The 20491-nt window shown below is 43.6% G+C and overlaps 1 protein-coding gene across 22 annotated transcripts in view; it reads right to left on the bottom strand.

The window, feature by feature from the left end:
- Nucleotides 1-20491, bottom strand: part of LOC308328710 (neurexin-1a) — a gene marked incomplete at its 5' end in the record, with an annotated part of 423001 nt that overhangs the window by 166929 nt on the left and 235581 nt on the right. For 2 of the 22 annotated variants that reach the window (XM_080782791.1, XM_080782792.1), the window contains one exon: nucleotides 10487-11577. The exons of the other annotated variants lie outside the window; for them this stretch is intronic. In XM_080782791.1, the coding sequence (XP_080638917.1) occupies nucleotides 10487-10745 (259 nt within the window). Of the gene's footprint in view, nucleotides 1-10486; nucleotides 11578-20491 lie in introns of those variants that run through there. 22 annotated transcript variants of the gene reach the window in all.

Here is a 20491-nt window from a genome sequence, read left to right as displayed (position 1 = left end):
AACCTACAAAGTAAAATCCTATTAATGTATCCATTTGTAACCACACGAAGCCCTAAGCAGGGTCCCATTTGTACACTCTCTTAAATTGACGTTCAGTATTTTCCAGTGTTTGATGATTTATATGAAAGCCCAGCACTCTGCCTCGCCCACATCAACAGAAACAGCATGAGGGAGCTAGGCTTCTAGTGTACGCTATCGTATACCGATTGCTGAATATAAAAAAATATATATACAAATAAAAAATAAAGACAGAAACATGCGGGTAATACACTTTTGTATCTCTAACACAATGTTGCAAAATGTGCTAATATTAGTCCCCGTGTTTAGGTGTTGGGCAGGCGTTTATTTTATTTATTTATTTTATGTACTTTTTTATCAGTTCTTGCCAGCAGTCCTGAGGCTACAGGAGATGGAAAGGAGCAACGAGGAAGGTGCAATCCCACACAATCCTATTAACGTGGATTATAGGAGCAGCTTTTCTCTCTGCATGCTGCACTGCTGCAGGTGAGCGATTGTAAAATGCAAAGAAAAGAATAGTTTGTGACATCGCTGGCTCTTATACGTACCGAGGTCTCTACTTGCTAAATGGGTGCATCAATTAATTTCCCATTATGTACAAATACCATATACTGCGCTTTGTCTGAGACCGTCATTGTGACTATACTGTAAGTCTATATTGGTGTTTTCCAAGAGTTATTAATGTCATAACTTATATAGATTATATGATGGCAATACCATTCCAAATACTGTGTTACATCTGCACACTCTCAATTAAAGTTGCAATCTGTGATGTCCTACCGGGGATTCTAACCCAAGTCGTGCATGGGTTTCGGTCACCCGAGACAGAATCCCTGCTTAGCTGGGCCGTTTATGAGATTCAGGCAGTATACCCCAGGTTCTACGTTTAGTATAGGGACGGGAGACCCTCTCCGAGTGCCACAGATGTACTGGTTATATAGTATTAACATACTTAACTGTACACATTTATTAATTAACCACATGCAGCAGTAGCGACCCTATACTGGGAATGACAATAGGCGAAACATTCTGAGGAAATAGCAGATCTACGAGCTTGTATATGAACTATTGTCACCAGTGAATTAAAACAAGTTCTGGATGGAACATCTTTTTAGGATGTTTTACTGTGCATCCATCCAGCCATGGATGTGCCAGTACAGGCACAGTCCCAAAACACATACAGCAATGTGAAATTTAAGAAGAGGCCTCATTATCGATCGAATGATCAATAGCAATCATACATTTAGTCTTCTGCCAGTTGGCCGCCATAGAGACGAATCCCCCCCCCCCCCCCTCCCCCCCTGTGGTTGAGGATATTAGGTTGTAAAGGCTGAAAGATTTCTGCCTCCATCTTCTGCCTCCTTCCTCTCCTGACCTTTCCCAGAACCAATTAATCCATCATTGTACTGCTGGAACCATGTCTGGATGGGGATATTTTACACCTTGCAAATTAATGTTTTTTTTCTCTTCGTGACCAGTTTGAATCCTGGCCATGGATATTTTACATTGTAATTAAAGTTAAGGAACCTCCGGGAGTGCTCATTTTTGAGCGGCGATATAGCCCCTCCTACGTATGTCCAGCTTTTGGTGTGTGTTAACCACATTTTGACCTGAGATCAGATTAAAAAAATGTCTTCTACAACCAGATAGTTTTCTGAAAAAGCTATGTTTCTATGTCAGTCGTTCTTCGATTTAAAATAAATAGCAGACCTACAAGCTCGTAGCGCGCCACTCGGTCCCACGCCTTTTTATCCCACGTACTGCACAGTGCAAACCAAATACTGTGGCCTTCCTATTTTGGGTCCAAAAATGTAAAAAAAGAAAAGAAAAATAAGCTAAAGCAAAAATACATGATCTACAAGCTCACAACGTGTCGCAATGAATGTGCGATTGCCATTTCCACTACTTTTCGTACTACACGGCACACATAGGGCTCGAGTGTGTGCATTTGAAAGACAAAGTGTAACAGTTGCTGTTTGCGTGGGAGGGGGTTACTCTGTGTATGCAGCGTGTGCAGTATGCTGTAACGCATAATGTGTCTGTTTTATGTAAGTGGGAGTGAGTGCATCTGCACATGTACAGTATCTGCCGACTTGACTGGTGCAGGGGACAGTATTTCCCTTGTTATAGAGCGACACAGAGAATGGCTTCCTCGTGGGGCAATTTAACTCAATGCAGTTTAGATTACGAAGCGCCAGCTTTAGAGAAAACGTTCCCTATGTCCAATGCATTTATTTCATTCGCTTGTTTCTGTTCCGCGCCGGTCCCGTGGGAAATAGGGAAGCAGTTATAGAGTCAATCACGAGTGGACCAAAGAAAGCTATTTGTGCTCTTCAATTAGCATCTCTTACACTTGGCCTGCAAAATACTAGCTCCCCCCCCCCCACCTTCCTGTCTTGCATATGGTTGACCCAGGGATTCCACACACTCGGCATGATTTCATATGCGCAACAAACACAGTATTTACCGTGTTTATCTGGAATATTGTCTATTCATTAGCATGTTTTTGCATTACTTTTCTCCTATGTGTGAGACTAAGAATGCTTGCTAGGTAATACAGCGTACAGTTAGCATCATTTCACATACGTTTAGATGGCATTCGTGTAAAGTGTACGTATTGGCCCTCCAACGTTGCCCAAATAAGTTGTTATTTTCCATCACAATAAAAGTGTCTTAAGACAGTGGTTCTCGAGGTGGTGTCCAGGGACCCTCAGGGGTCCTCCGGGGGCTCCCATCAAAATGAGAAACTAAACACTGAGGTGTGACACGTCACAAAATGCCTGCGAAATGTTGACAAATCTCCACTGATGAGAACCCTCTCATCAGTGGAGATTTGTCAACATTTGGCAACACCTGGCACAAAATCTTATCAGATGGGGCCAAAAACATACTGTATCAATGTGGGAGTCCTTAATGTGAAAATGTTTGAGAACCGTGACTGGCTTAAAGTGCACAAGCAGCAAGGATGATAAAGTGGGTGGGAAATGATTCACTGAGCGCCTTACAGGGGGAAACGCTGCTCGGCTCAAACTCATCCGAGGTCTGCCGGGACACAGACATCCCCTAGAGTCAAACGAGCAATGAGCTCTGTTTAGAACTCATTGCTTGGCTGACCCCTCTCTGCCCACCCCTCCACCACACAGCTCAGTCAGGTCTCATTTCCCCTTCATGCCAGCCGTTGGACCGGTCACCCACTGAAGACCAACGCACACCACACTGCAGGCACACTAAGCCTGCCCACTGTCTCCCCCGCTTTGATGGGCTCTGTAGGGGAGCCAGGAAGAGCACAAGGGAGGGAGGGGGGGGTGCTGAAGAGCAGCGGTCGGGATGAAGCAGAGTTGAAAAGGACGAGAGAGAGAGAGAGAGAGAGAGACGATTGAGGGGTGGGGGAGGTGAGGAAAGGAGGCGGGTGGTAAGAGGCGGGGGGTAACGGTGCGGGTGCTATTGCAAAAAAATACAAAAGGGTTTAAAGATCTGAAGCACGGAATAACAGAAGAAGAAAGGCCCATGTGTCCTCCTGTTCAGAGAGAGATAGAGGAGGGAAATAATAATACAAAAAAATAAAAATAAATAAGAAGACTGCAGTCCTTGCTTTCTCTCATTCATGGGTCAATAAGCGCCTGGGCTCCCCTAGAGCAGAGGGAACATGTACCCAGATCCTTATCAAGGCAGCTATCATCTCTGGCTGCCTGGCGAAGCCACAGATACTGTCATCCTCCCGCTATCTCCCGGTGACATCAGCTCAGAGACATGGGAGTAATTATATTATACAAGCCCAGAACACACCCCGGCAGCAAGGCAACATCGGAGATCAACACCCCCACCCCCCCCTTCTCTCTCTCTCTCTTTCTCTCTAATGCAAACACACACTTTCCTCTCGGAAGCAATTTGTTGTTCTCCGCAGCCTTTTGTCTATAGCACCCGAACCCCTCTTTCTTCTTCTTCTTTCCCTTTGCCCCTCATTTGCTCTCTGCACCAGAGTTGGCACAGTGCGGAAGAACCGTCTCTAATCCATGCGATCATTAGCTCTGAGGGCAGAGAGAGAGAGCTTTAAAATTGATTATAATCACTTAAATTGCCTCACTGACTTTGATGAAAACAGCCGCGATTAGAAATACAAAAAAAAAAGTCTTTGGACAGCAACTGATGGAGCTGTTTAGCGAGGGGGGGTATGGGGTCATACCAGGAGCCTGCATGCATGGTGAGAAACTTGCATAGTCTTCACAGAGCTAAACTTTCACCAAACTATATACCTAATCTCTCAAGAACAGATTCTGTGCTGCGCTATACCGAAGCTGTCAGCAGGGCCATTCAGAACGTGAATGAAAACACAAGGCACACCACAGGAAGTGGAGGGCTGAGGCCGAGGGTGGGCCAAACAGGCCAACATCCTGAGGCAAATTCAAATGAAACTAACAGCAGAGGCTGCTGTTTTCTTTTTGCCGATGGGTTCCCAGATTGCTATCAAATACAGGAGTTATGAGACTGAGAAGCAACACGCATCGTGAAATCCACAGTACATTTTTTCCACTCAGAGAGGGTACACACAGGTTCCATTTGTAGCCTGTCTGAGTTTAAATAACACTCCGAATTTACAGTGTATATAAACATAACAGAGAGCTGCCATTGGGGAGCATGTTGTTTTTTCCTCTGCCAGCGGGCAGACAATTGATGAATGGCTGCAATCCCCGTCCCCTCGTCACACTCATGTCTTTTTTCTTCATTTTATTTCCAACTGGACTCTCTTGAGCAGGGGTGGGCAACTTTGACGATGGAGAGGGCCACTATATTTCCACACTCACTCCAGAGGGCCACATTGCATATTACTGTTGTAGCAAAAATAGCAGATTTACAAGCTCAAAACGTGTCGCACTGCAACGTGTTTTCAGCTTGTAGATCAGCTATTTTAGTTATTGAAATCCTGAATTATTTGTTGATATTTTTTAATTGGAATCCTGAAAAGTTACATTTTTATTTAATTTCAAAGGCCTTTCCAAATGCCTTTAATCAATACATGTTATACATGTTATGTTAACTTTATGAACTAAACACAAATACATTGGACATAAAAAAAAAAAACTCATTAAGCTACTAATTTAGACGTAAGTAATTAAAGCAGGTCATGTCATGCCATGTTTGGAATTATAACAGCTGAAATCAATAATATCAGTATTCCTGCAGGCCGCATTAAGTGAAGGTGAGGACTGCATGTGGCCCCCGGGCCGCCAGTTGCCCATGTATGCTCTTGAGTATACAGTAAGTCCCCCCCTTCATTCAGACCCCTCACACGGATCTGTCCTGTCTCAGAGAGCAAAGACAATCACATGTTTTTGGGGGTTTTTTTAGGCCGTGCTGCTCTCCAACAACACACACATACATACATACACACACACACAAACACACACACACTTACACTCACACACACTCACAGCGCCAAATCTTTCATCTCTGGGAAGGAAGTCCAGTGCAGCAGGAAGTGTTGTAGTCTGTGTGTGTGGTGATGGATGTTGGGTCTGTCCCTCAGACTTCATACTGTCTGTGTCTGTGTGTGGTGATGGATGTTGGGTCTGTCCCTCAGACTTCATACTGTCTGTGTCTGTGTGTGGTGATGGATGTTGGGTCTGTCCCTCAGACTTCATACTGTCTGTGTGTGTGGTGATGGATGTTGGGTCTGTCCCTCAGACTTCATACTGTCTGAACCTCATTACAGTGTTCTAGTCTGTGTGTGTGGTGATGGATGTTGGGTCTGTCCCTCAGACTTCATACAGTCTGTGTGTGTGGTGATGGATGTTGGGTCTGTCCCTCAGACTTCATACAGTCTGTGTGTGTGGTGATGGATGTTGGGTCTGTCCCTCAGACTTCATACTGTCTGAACCTCATTACAGCCGGTCCTCAACAAACAATGCATCACACGCTAACTCAATTTCATAGATCCTGACCATGGTAATTTTCTCCCACTTTTCCCGCATAAATCAATAACTGACACACAAGTTCAACGCAGGGAGAAACCAAAGGGACACATTTCTCGGATGTTCTGTTTTATAAATGCCTGTGGGTTCCCATTACATTTTGGATTACATGATAAATTGAGGGTATAGTTCATTATTTTTCCCCTTAAACCGTGTATAAACTTAGATGACAGGGGTCCCCCAGGTGTCGATGTTAGGCTCCACTCCTTTTTCCCCCTCTACACTAAATATCTCCATTGAAAATAGCTTAGCTATATTTTGCTGAATGTTTGCCGCAGAATAGGGATGCTCGGGTTCATGTGGTTAACGGAGCCGGCTGCTGTTGCTGGATTCAGTTGGAAGAAAAAAAGACACCAGGAGCAAAAATGCACCGCATTACCATGAAACTGACACAGAAGCAACGCAATCAGCGACGTGTTGGTCGGAGTTTCGACGAATTGCTCGAGACAACGCCGAGGGGCAAAATACAGCATTCTACGTGTTATGTATGCCTAACAGTAATAGATCTGAACGTTGCAATTGACATAATGAGACGCCAGCTCTGCTGCCGTCGCTTGAGAGAAACACTGACTCACCAGGAAAGCGGGATAACGTGGGGGAAAAAAAGAAGGAATGGCGAAGAAAAGCATAAACCAACCTCGGGGGATAAGCGTGGCTCATGCATCCACATATTAGACTGAATAATTGAAAAGCTGTACATTTTTAATTGATGCCATGATGATCGTGCGGGGCCCCTTGTCAAGAACAAGCTCCCGCGCGACTGACACAAATTGCGGCGCTGCCAAACGCTACATGCAGCGACGTCATCAGGATGTTTTTTTTTTATCGTGGAGGTTATCGTTGGATCTCAACTTGGACCGTCATTTCCCTGTCCAAGATGAGACCATCAAGACTGAGGCCTTTTCAAATCAAGGCCCATTATGTATTCAGCATTTGAGCCACGGACCACCATTTGATGAGATTGCTCAGACCCAAAACTAATGACTTTTGTTCACAATTCCATGCTGTTGGCAAACATCAAAATAACAATTCTTCTACATTCTCCAATTGTGCAGACTTCTTGCAAATGAAGTAATGCAGATGTTTAACAATAATTTTACTCTTGAGAGCGTAAAATGAAACCTGTACGGGTCAATTTGGTTTCATTTTTACGCTCTCAAAAGTTAAAGATCTATAAGGGACCATTTGGTTACCAACTCTCCATGCATCATTTACCTGGAGACCACCTGGAACCGCCCTGGGGGAACACTGGTGGTTCCTGGACCACTGGTTGAAAACCACTGTTACTAAATCAGTAAAATTGCAGATGTACAAGCTCGCAACGTGGCATGAAGTGACACGCTGTGAGCTTGTAGATCTGCTATTTTTGAACAGCCAACGCTAAAATCTAAAATGGCACAGATGTGGTTTTAATTGGTTAACATGAGTCCTATTACCATCAATAAGTGTGGGCACTGGGCATATCGCAATATGATGGAGTGCTGGGATTTTTGTATTTTTTTGTCATGTGAAATGATGTCTACCCTTTGTATTTAGGGTTTCTTCCTGGAGGCTCAAACCTTGACAGTCAAACGTGCCATTGAAAAAACAGTGACATAGTGACATCACAATATCATCCCCTCCCCTAACCCAACCCCCCCATTTATCATACAACTACAGCTGTGGGTGCGGCTTCAGGTCAGGTGGATCACCACCTACCACCACCCTCCAGGCAAAACAGGCATACTTAATAGTCTGGATTTTCGGTGGTGAGGTGACCACCAGAGCTGAAATAACGTGGTGAGTAAAAACAGAGAGAAGGGCTGGGGCGGTGGTTTGCTTTTCACCGTGCCTCGTGACGTCATGTTGTAGTTCGGTGGTCACCTCACCACCGAAAATAATATAATAATAATAATACCTGATGATCATGTTTTGGGGGAGATTTATCCACTTGTGAAAGAGTGTACAAATATAACACAATAAGAGTCCATTTGGTTAATTAACCCTCAGGATAAAAAAAAATCCCCACTGGTGGAAAAAGTACTCAATTGTTTTACTTAAGTAAAAGTAGCAATACTGCTATGTAGAACTAGGCCTACTGCATTACAAGTGAAAGTCCGGGATTCAAAATGTACTTGAGTACAAAAGTATTTGCATCAAAATATACTTAAAGGACCAACAGTACAAATGACTCATCATGCAGAATGTCTCATTTCAAGTTTTCAAATGTGCTAAAAACTCATTTGAAAATAGCAGATCTACAAACTCACAATGCGTCGCATCACAACACATTGTGAGCTTGTAGATTGTCCATTTTCAAATGGCCGGAATGAATATAGGTCTGAAGTGCTTATAAAGTATGAATGTTTTGTAATAATAATCCAAATCTACAAAGTAACTAGTAACCAAAGTAATGTTACTTTCCACCACTGACAAATATATAACACCATAAGAGTCCATGGTTCATTAACACCCAGGATATCTTTTCCGTGGGCTCCACACCTTGGGAGTCTTGCAGGGGGAGGTATACAGTATAGGAGCCAGCAGGCTGTGCTGTCCATTAAAGGCAGGCCGCGGCAGTGTGACCTAATTGCCTCCCCTGTTCGCTCAGCAGGCCAGCTCATCCCCCCCACCATCATCACTGAGTATTGTAAGACTGTGTGCCCAGTAGTCCCCCCTTCCTCCTCCTCCTCCTCCTCCTCCTCCTCCTCCTCCTCCTCCTGCTCAGCCCTTCAATCTCCAAAACCGCGTTCCAAAGCACTGCTTCATTTGCGGCTCCGCTCTCTTCATGCAAGTGAACCTGTCCGTGTTCAGCAGATCTCTCTCTCTCTCTCTCTCTCTCTCTCGTGCATGCTATATATATATATATATATATATATATATATATATATATATATCTGCTTGGAATGGTATTCAGCACCCTACATACTGTACAGTGCATACAGTGATGGAGACTGTATCACACAGGGTCAACCTTAACATAAGAGAGTCTCTTGGTATACCTTATTTATTAATAATAATAATAATAATGAACCACAAAAATAAAGGTCCATAATATACCTGTATGTTCTAATAGTGGTTTTCAACCAGTGGTCCTTGAGGGGGTTCCAGGTGGTCCCCAGCTAAATGATGCATGGAGAGTTGGTAACCAAATGAACCCTTGTAGATCTTTAACTCTTGATAGCGTAAAATGAATGCTCTCAAGAGTTAGATTATTGTTAAAAAAAATCAAATCTGCATTACTTAATTTGCAAAAAGCCTACACATTTAGAGAGAATGTAGAAGAATTGTTATTTGGAATTGGAATGGAATACAGAATACATGGAATTGTGAAGGCTAAATGTCATCAAATGGTGGTTCGGTGGCTCAAATGCCGAATAAATAATGGGCTTTGATATGAAAAGGGTTGAAAACCACAGTTTATAGGTAATTCGGGCACTGCACTACTACTGTATGTCGATGGTTGCACCGCTGGTTTCAATGACGTCATGCAAAATGTATGAAAAAAAAAAATGAAAAAAAACAACAAGGGGGGCATGTTTTGTTATTCCACGGGTCAAAGCGCTTTGAATATGCACAACAACCTCGACCGAAAGCCTATATACGCTTTATCAAACGTACCGCCAACAGTAAAAATGTATGGGGTGGAAATTATTAACTGCACATAAAATCTTCACCGTTAATGAATCCGTTTGCAACTGGGAGAGGGTGCAAATTGTAACCGCATGGACCCGTTAATGGGGTCCGTCCGGGTTACATTTGCACCGGCTCAGAGTTCAATTTCACAGTGCTCCTTCACTTTTACACTGAGGCAAACCGACGCATACTGCAGTGGGCCATCAGTATACTTGGTGTATAAGGTTATATAATACAAATTCCACGTAGTTGAGACTGTCTCTGTGCCTCTCTAGGCATGGACCTCTGTGCCACACAGCGTACAGAGCTGAGCTGAGCCACCCCCCCCCCCTGCACCCTGGGCAAAGTCCAGACATGGTTCAGCGCCCCGCGGAGCTGGACACAACACATTTTCCGCCTCCCCCGACCCCCAAGGGGCACCGTGTAGCAGCACAGCCTTCTAATCCTGTCTAATCTGGACACCGAGGGGCATCTGGAGACAGGGATATGGCTAATCTCACGCATGGAGATGGGAGGGAGGGCACTTTGCTGAGACGGACAAAAAATGGCTTTGGCTGCAGCTAAGCGAGCTGTTGCGAAGCGGCCGGGGGACGGGGACTATAGGAACCAAAATGAACAGTAGAGCAAAAGAAAACGCCAAACAATTATGCTGTGCCTTCCGTTCTATCTCTCTGCATTTGTGAATGCATAGAAATGACTTATGAAGTAACTACTAGATAACAATGTCTGAAAACAGTTGTAATACTTGGCAGAGAATGAAGGCTAATAGAATAAAACTTCCCAAGAAGAACCAAGGCAGCTTGTGTCAGCATGCAGCATGCTGAACTGCTAAGCAGAGGAGAGTGTAAAATGGTATGCACTGTGGGACCAAGTATAATACTCACTGTGTCCTGCACGTAGGGAGGCAGGTGATCTATGGATAGCAATAGGCACAGTATGGTGACGTTTGTTTCCGTGGGAGAGGTGAATGTGGTGGAGCGTCTCCACGGCCCCCGGCTCTGACCCCGCCACAAAGCCCAGGGTCAGAGCGGCGATCCACAGGGCCAGGTGGGCGAGCGAAGACCCATTCCAGTTTAGAGCCTCCCCGGTGGGCCTCAGGGGAGCTATGTGTGTCCTCCAGCCTCCAAGCATCTTCCCTGGCATGGCCAAGCCGAGGCTACTGATCAAGGTGGAACCTTCAGTGAGCCTGACAGCCCATGTTTCTATGCCTTGCCCAAATATCACAATATGCCCAAACCGACACTCGCGGAGTTAAACAGATCCCCCAGGAAGAAAAACCCGAAAAGGTACGCCACATAAAAAAGTCAGTTGAGGGGGGGTGGGGCCCTCTTAGTTAGGAAATCCGCAGCAGTACCCAGTGTGGCGAAGTTGCACCGCCAATCATTATACAAGAAGAAACAAAAACATTCACTGAAGAAAATTAGGACACCCTCAAATGGCAACGGAGAAATCCCAGCGTGCTCCCATTCCCCTGTCACACTTCTCTCTCTCCCTCTCTCTGTTTGCTGTCTTACTCCTCCCGTTATGCGCTCACAAAAGCAATCACATTATCTCCTCACCAAAACTCAGAATACTCCAAAAAAAGAAAGAGCGATGGGCAGAACACAAAGGAAATGCAGACAATCACCAGCTTGAAAAGGAGCAAACACCAAACGCACACGAGTAGCTACATTCTCTTGAAGAAAACAAAATAGACCTTCTGAGATCCCCTCTTGTTTTTTTCCCCCTCCACCTCCAGCCGTCTCAAAAGATGTCCAGAAGAAGCAGAACAATCTGAGCACAGTTGAATCCCACTCTCATCTACGTTGTGTGCTGCTGGATGGCCGCGTTGGCGCGCAAACGGTGATCGCACCTGTGCAAGTTGTGCCAAGTGGAGTGGCCGTCCCCCATCTACAGATCTGCGCTCTCAAGTGAGAGAGCAAGCGAGAGAGAGAGAGCCGAGTGAGCGGCGGCGGTACCTGAGAGCAGCAGCCCTGGGCAGGGAACACACGCTCAACACGCAGAGAGACAGACAGCAACGGCAGCGCAGTTCCAGAAGATGTGCGCAAGAGGGAGGGAGGGAGGGAGGCGGAGGCAGAGGAGGATAGAGCGAGGAGGGGAGGCAAAGGCGGGTGGGTGGATGGAAGAGGGGGGTGGGACCTCGACAGCCAGCCAGGAAGCGGGAGGGAGAGGAGGTCTATGCAAATGAACAGCATCCACACAGCGAATCACTGGAGCTTGAGTGCATTGCAGAGGAAGAACCTATTTAGGCAGAATAGCTGGGATGGAAGCTGCTTGCGTGCATCTCCAAGCTTCTCCCGCCTTCCCTCCCTCTCTCCGTGCTCATTTCTTTTTCGATCCGCTCCTCTGCGTGGACAATGTAGTGAAATGGAAGAGGGGGGAAAACAATGGTCTGGGTGGGTGTGTGCTTTTGTTCCTACTTCATTCTCTTCCTTTTCCTTCCCTCTCTCTCTCTCTCTCCCCTTCAAATCACTACCTCCTCCCCGTCCCCTCTGCCCGGCACGTTGTGAATTTTACTGTGTGCAGTTCTGTAGAGTTGAGGACCTGAAGAGCAGCTCTCCGCAACCCCTCAATGCTTACTTGCCTCTCTTCCCTTATTCAAGTGAAACTTTCAATTTCACATTTCTATTTCTCAAGTTTGTGCACACCGTTGGTCGATACGTTACAGGGGGATGTTAGAACAGCGGTGAAACAATAGGCTGCACCTCACACAGGCAGGCAGGCAGGCATCTCTTTCTCCCTCCTCCCTCTTTCTCGCACACATACACAAACATGTATGCCCGTGCGCACACACACCATCACTCTCTCTCATATACACACACACACACACACACACACACACACTACACACACACACACACACACACACCCACGGAAACAAAGCACGCACAGTGCCAGAGTTGGCAGTTTTGGCTGAGTGCTGCTGCTGCCCACAGAGAAGGTGCAGAATCCGAGCGGGTTCTGCCTCGCCTGCTAATAAATGAGCATTTCTCACAAGAGAGGAGAGCGCTGATGGCAGCCTCAGTGTGCAGTGCAGGGTTAAGGGGATGTAGCAGAAACATGTGGACATAAAAGCCCTGCTGATAAACACGGATCCAGTTCAGCTGGGAGCTCTGCTCAGTGCTCAGGGTTCAGGGGGGGCTCTAGCAGAGAGCACATCGAGGGGCTCAGCTGCGAGGCTGCCCACTCTCGCCTCCGTTCGTTGGCAAGGCGACGTTTCAACATCCCAACCGTGCCTTTTCAGAAAAAGGCATCAACGTTGTGTTCTGAGCCGTAGCAGAAAATAAACAGATAAATATATAAATATAGAAACCGTCAGCAGCAGCAGCAGCATGCAGCATGCACACACTGCTGAGCTGATCTTCACGGTTTTTGACAAACAATACAACAGCATTTCACGGCCAAAGTAAAGCCCGGCTATCTAGCGTGACACAGAAGAGGATAATGTTGCCTCCCTCGTTTTGTTTCCATTTGACCGCTTATTTGTGGGATTCAATCCACGAAGCCTTGAAGGCATCGATAAATATAGACATAAAGGTAACGCTTTTATTCACTTACATAACATGCAAATGAATTGGCAACAGAAGACTTTACGGTGGTCACCGTTTTAGAAAACGTTTTAGAAATGGTCAGTATACCATCATAAAGAAACAATATACCATTGTGGGTTTTCATTCATTCATGTCTAACTCTGTGTTCAGGTCCATTTGGTTAACTTTAGAACGAGACAAGACATTCTTGTCACACGTTGTCAAATGTCACAGGATGTCTGTTATTCAGTTTGGTTCCTGATAACATGTTCATATACTGTACGTATATAGCACTTACAGATGGAAAATAACAGATGCTACACACATTAGACAAGTGTGTTGTTCTCACCTTGTAGGAGTTCAGTAATTTGGTGCAGCCACCTGGCGCTAAAGTCAGCAGCTCGGAACCAAAGCTCTGTTCTCATTTGGAATTTGCAATGACGAAAATAAGAAATGTTCCTGCTGAATTAGTTTATTAAATAATTATCAGCAGTGCAATCTGCATAATTACGACTAATAAGGCAACCGATCAGGGCTGCTTGTCAAGGACACCGAAAGTTGAGTCGGTTCTCACCGACAAACTTGGAAGGAAACTTTCAACAAAGAAAGACAATTTTATGCATCACAATGATTAGAAATAAATAAGAGGTGTGATGAATCCACTGTCACACAGTGGTCACACTGAGCTCTTCCTATACAGAACCTGAGGTTAGACCACAGCAAGTCAGGTAACAGCCTGTATACCTTTATTTTGCCGTCAGTTACTTGTTAACTTCTGCCCCCATGTGGTAAAATTATGAAGTGCACCATAATGACACAATCACAATTGCCAGGGGCTTTTGAATTGTCAAATCCAAACATGCAAGCATGACCCGCTTTAATTATTTCATTCTATATTAATGACTAGTATTAAAATGTTGTACTTTTTATGTCCAATGTACCGGTATTTGCATTTAAGTTCATGAAGTTGATATAAGTAGAACTAAATGCAAATGTTACTTTTCAGGATTTCAACTCAAATAACAAAAATAGCAGATCTACACATTTAAGCTTGTATCTGCTATTTTTGCTACAACAGCATAATGCAATGTGCCCCCTCTGGAGTGAGTGTGGAACTATAGTGGCCCTCTCCATCGTCAAAGTTGCCCACCCCTGGCCTATAATTACGGATCTGCTGTATTGATGAAGCAACATTTAAACTAGTTTGTTTAATAAACCTCTGCATACTCGAAACAAAAGGCGCAGACCCATGGGATTCTGTTAACTGTGTCACTTGTTAGTTGCTCTTTCCTGCAGTGGTGGAAAAAGTACTCAAATGTTTCACTTAAGTACAAGTATCAAAACTGCAATGTAGAAGTCCGGAATTCTAAATGTACATTGAGTAAAAGTACAAGAGTATCGGCATCAAAAATTACTTGAAGTACTAAAAGTACTCACTGTGCAGAATGTCCCATGTCAAGTTTTCAAACATAGCCGATCGGCTATTTTCAAATGGCCAAAATGTATATAGGGCTGATATGGTTAATTATGTTTTGTAATAATAATCAAAATCTACAAAGTAACTAGTAACTAAAGTTTTCATATAAAGGCAGTGGAGTGAAAGTACAATGGTTGCCTCTGAGATGTAATGGAGTAGAAGTAAAAGTATTGGAAATTGGAAATACTCAAGTAAATACAATACAAATACCTCAAAAATACCTTAACCCATTCAGGATGGGAACCCCTTTTGGTGTTTTTTTAAAGCATTATGTTATACTTTAGCTATTTTTGAAAAATCGTGTAAATGTGGCACAAATCTTTGAATATATTCCTTTACAGTAAATGTATTTAACTCATATCTTTGCTTCTGAAGGGGGTCCTTGGCTGGAACAACATATTTTCAGATGGTGGAATGAGATGAATGGTGATGGATGGAGATGAATGGTGGCCAATTACATATCATTTTGGGGACTCCTTGACATGAAATAGTTTGAGAACCACTGACACAGAAACATTGGTTTTCCAGAAAACCGTCAGGATTTAGAAGGCATTTGTAGAACCGTCAAAATGGGTTAAGTACAGTACTTAGGTAAATGTACTTAGTTACTTTCGCCCACCGCTCTTATATATACCTGTAATAATGTTTTGATTTACGAGCTTGGTTTGTGGACTCTGATCATCTCCTCTGGGTCACTAATTCATCCACAGGTCGAGTCTCGCTCTAGTGATCGTGACAGTGACAAACAAGGTGTCTAACTGGAGGATAATAGGTAAACAGGAATCAGAGAGCACGCTCGGCTCACTCATTTAGACAGAACATTCCCTGGGAACTATTGGTTTACTCATTTAGAGAGAACATTCCCTGGGAACTATTGGCTAATTTTAGGACAGGATTGGTTGTAGTGAAGTATAAACAATTGAGCTTTAACCACTTTCCACCTGGTGTCCCTATTTTGGGCAAGCCGAAAATGATTTCAATAATCACACACTGTGTGAAGTGAGGGGCGCTCTTATCATCATACATCATCTCATTCTGGCCATTTAGAATTTACGCAATGGTTGTGCTCAAAACTGGCCGTTCATTATCAATGGCATTTAATGTTTGTGTTAAGACAAAAGTTTGTATTTACACGCACACTAAAAGCTGGACATAGAAGGGGCTAGCGACCCTCAAAAAATAAGCAAAAGCAGTGAGTTCATAGGGATTATACACTTAAAACCGCAGAGTAAGGGTCTATTCTTGGTTCTCTCCTTTTTTTCCCTCAACACCAAATGTCTTTGCTGAAAATAGCCGATCTGCAAGCTCACACACAATCACTCTGGTGTCCAAACTCTCCAGATAAGGGACAGCAGTGCTGATGTGGTTAAGCGTAGCCACCTGACTGGCCAATGGGAGCCAAGTGTTAGCCAAGCCTCAGTGCACATAACAGCACAACAGTATAGTTCTGCCATTTTAAAGGATGTTCAGTGGAGGGTTGCTGACGGAAGCGTGGAACAACTACAGACCATGAACACCTAGCTTGTTCTTATTCTGTCGGGAATCATTCCTGTGGTGTAGCCTTTAAATCAGGGGTGTCCAAACTTGTTTCAGAGGGGGCCATTATTAGAAAAATATATAACACCCCAAGGGCCAAGTTGGCCAACTACATAATGCACCTTCGGATTTAAACGATTCTATTTAACTATCATCATCGATATTTAATATCAATGGTCTTTTGTCAGGTGTGTGCTGTGAACAAAAAGTGTATCTCAAGCTTTTTTCAGCCTTAAACCAAATGTAACCAAGCAAACAAGGTAAAAAAATATAATAATAATATTACAAGGAACAAGGAACACTGGCAACTTATGCTCTGGGAAATGCCCAGGTTACAACACTTTAATGACAAAATGTCCCATACTGTTGGCCGGAAATTCATAATACAATACAGGTATGAAGCTGTGGGCCGTATAACACTTTCACCAGGGCCACATTTGGCCCACAGGCCGCACTTTGGACCCAGCTGCTGTAAATAAAGGGCCTTAACGGTCCCTCCATTTCAGACCAGACAGCATTGTGCCAGACAGACTGAATTGCAAGTGTATTTTTTTTGTTGCCCTTTTTGAACCAACATTCTGCAGGGAAAGAGAAATGAGGTCCATTCTTTCGAGAGTCTTTTTTTCCCTTTTCTCTCTCAAAAAGCAAGGGATCGGTGTGAGAGTGAGAAAACTTAATGTTGGCAATACTCTCTCCGTGAGTGGAGAGTGAGACTCTTATAAGACTGCATGAGGCTGCCGCTCAAGTGCAGGAAGCTGATGAGATGAAATCTGGAGGACTGGGGGAGGGAAGGAGGCAGGGGGAGTTGGGGATCAGCTGACCACACTGAGGAAAAGGGCCCTCAGGGAAAGGGAGGGTTGAGAGAGAGAGAGAGATTTTGCTGAATATGATTGATGACGATTGAATAATACTTTGAATGCCTGTGTTGCTCATTGTAGTACTTAGTCATATATTAAGTCAAATAGTATGTACTTATATGTATTATGTATTTGTATTGTTCCTTTGTATTGTTCCTCTGTGAGCCTGTTCTGGTTAGATTAAAGGAGAATTCCATGCTAGAAGGCTTTCTTACCTTTATTTGTAGTTGTTACGTCCCCACCAAAGAGGTCCAGGTGTTATTTTGTGCAAAAGACCTAAATGAATTGCATTGAATGGGGCTATGGGGTGTTGTGCTAATTTGCTTATTTCCATCTCTTCATAATATCCCAAGCGGCACACTTTACTACTTATTTCGTTGGAAATAAGCGAATTAGCACAACACCCCATAGCCCCATTCAATTCCCATTCAATTCAATGCAATTCATTGAGGGCTTATGGCAGGGGAAATAGCCAAAAAACCTCTTTGGTGGGGACGTAACAACTACAAAGAAAGGTAAGAAAGGAAAGCCTTCTAGCATGGAATTCTCCTTTAACAAGATTAGCAAGGTGCAACGTTGCAACCGTTTTCACAATTACATATTTTTGACCAAAAAACCTACATTTTTGATTACTTTTGATTAATGGTACGTCCGAGTCTACAGAGTCTCTATTAAACATCCAATCTCCTCAAGAGCTATAATCGCACTCAACTATACCCATTAAAGGAAATTATGTTGAAATGATTAAACACTGATCACCACACCAACGGACGTAAGTGGGTAAGTGATAATATCATTTTCTAATACATTCTCCAAGTGATCACAACAGTTTGTGAAGAACAACTTTGAATAATGTCCAGACATGGTCAGGTTGTATGGGAGGAGTTTAACTAGATTCTATAATAGTGAGGCCCTTTTGGTCATTCCCTGTAGAGACTGTGGTGTTAGCACTGAATGATCTGAGTTTATATATCCCTCAGATTTATTCTCAGCTAAGCTGGCAGAACCGTATAATAAAACATCTTAAAAGGATCCCTGGCTAATGAGTCTTAAATGCCTTAATATACATGACAATTGCCCGCAAAACTTAAAAAACACCTTAAATATTTTATATAATTTAGGAATAGTTAATCTTTTACTCAAGGGTGACAACGCCCATCGCAAGTTGATGTAATTTGTCCATGTGTGCACATAATCTAAACATAAATTAAAACCAACTTGATATAATTTTCAACATGTTAACACACATTCCATAGGGCTGAAACACATTATGGACAAAATAATGTCATCATCAACTTGTGACGGCCTTTATATAAAAGTTTTACACTTTACATGTTTGTTATAGAGAGCAGTTTAAATTTATTAAGGCAAATAAGGCTGGATAGCAAAACCAATCAAAAGTATTTTTCAAAGCAAGTTAGCCCTGTTCTCGTCACTGTTCTAGCAGCTACCATGAAGGGCTATATTTATCCTATATATATATTGGATAAAGGCACTATATAAATGCACCCATTTATGTAGCGCCTTTATCCAAGGCTCTTTACATAGATTGTGCATTCACACACACACACACATTCATACACCGATGACAGAGGAAATCATTATACACAAATATACATTGTGCATTCCTTACATGCAGCTGTGACTGCGGAAATGGCACAGATAACAGGCAGAAGTGTCTAAATAAAGTCAATTGCGTAATCCTGCATCCTGCATATTGTTTTCCTCGTGTCTCTACAGTATTTTGACAAAAAGGTTGGACTAAATTCTTTCTATGGCTGAGACAGGAGAGAAGGGCAGGAAGGGGAAGACAAGTGCTGATTGAAATCTAGGAGGCCTGGTTTATGCTCCACCAGCACACAGTTTGGTTAAAATAATGTTTGATTCATTAAAATATAAAAGTGTATACAAATGGAACCAAATGGAACCATAAAGGCCCTTTTGGTTCCACTTGTACATCTCTCAGACTTACTAATGGCCAAATTAAACAGAGGATTTCGCCGTGTACCGCTCCTCAGCCACACACAAAGACAAAAACATGCGTTGCTAATAACTGCGGATCTCGCTGAGCTATCGTCACACAAGAGAGGATGTTATGACAATGTCAAACATGTTGTTAATGCAGTATAATGCTCGGCAAACAGAGGGGGAGAGAGAAAGAGGCGGAACAGAACCACAACAGAGTGTGCTGCTGACGGTAATGTGTGCGAGCGTGTGCAAAGTGAACCACAGTATGTGTTTGTTATCGTAGTCATCGCGGGAGATGTGACACGATGAGAAGGGACGGATGCAGGGAGTCAACACTCAGTGCAAACACATACGACATGCTCCGCTGCAAGCCTGCAACCAACAAGGACCCCAAGAGAGGCGACCGTTTGTTTGCAGAGGCAGAAAGTGACCGTGGCACGGTGTGCATGCACGGCAGCGACAGAGTGCACGTCTTGTCAGACTCAACTGAGTGACTGAGTGAGTGGGTTTATGGAACTCTGAACTCGTGCGTGTCAAACCACACTTGACACGCTGCTTTCACGTCCTTCTCTTGGTACGCTTGTAAGACTTTTAAAGCTGCAATCCGTTACTTTTATTTCCTACCCCAGGATTCGAACCTTCATACAAATCTTCAGACAAATTAAGATGCTAAGCCTCTGTCCAAATGAGAAGCCTTCTCCGTTCTGCTACAATAGGTCTCCTGACAAACAACCCTCGACATGCTGATGAGTAAGTTCACATCGTTCTGTGCGTACACTGTACAATCCACAAGTGCTAAAGTTGCAATACAATACGTAACCGGATTTTTGCTTGTCCAGGGGAGATATTGCATTCATGAGCGAAAATGTACTGACTGGTGTTCTACCCAACAGGATCACAATGCCTCAGCTGTGGAAGAGTAGGGAGACCACCTCCAACCACTGCACATGTGGAAACGTATGTTAAATAAATACCTGAGTGCAGCTTTCATTTAAAGGACCACTTCACAAGTTTTCAACCTAGGCATCTTCATATAATAGGTCCTCACTAATAATCCTGATAAAATGGCATAATCTTTTTCCTACTCAGTCTGTGTCTCATAGGAGGGCTGTGGGCAGTTCAGAAACACGACATCATCGTAAAGCAGATTATTTTTAAACATTTTTTTTTTAATGTTTAGATTTTTATTATCGTGAGAACGATGGCTTCCATTTTCGCATTGCAACTTTTCAGGACTAGAAAGCCTGCAGTTTCTATTAGCTTGGATTCCCCATCGATGATGTCACTGGAGTACGGGTTTCTGAACTGCCCACAGCCCTCCTCATTGACATAGGGGTACATGGAGGTATTATCCATCTTGTCAGAGACTTCCTCTCTTAATGATACTCTGTCCGACATCACTGTGCTTAACACCGGTGCTCCGCAGGGGACTATCTTATCCCACTTACTTTTCTCCTTATATACAAATTAATTCCAGTTAGACCAGGATATGTTATAGTTGTTCAAATATGCGGATGATAT

Source organism: Protomyctophum bolini (genome assembly GCF_963924005.1).
Source record: "Protomyctophum bolini genome assembly, chromosome: 14".
Taxonomy (NCBI): Eukaryota; Metazoa; Chordata; class Actinopteri; order Myctophiformes; family Myctophidae; genus Protomyctophum; species Protomyctophum bolini.
The sequence above is the reverse complement of the archived record's forward strand: the minus strand, read 5'-3'. Positions and strand labels throughout refer to the sequence as shown.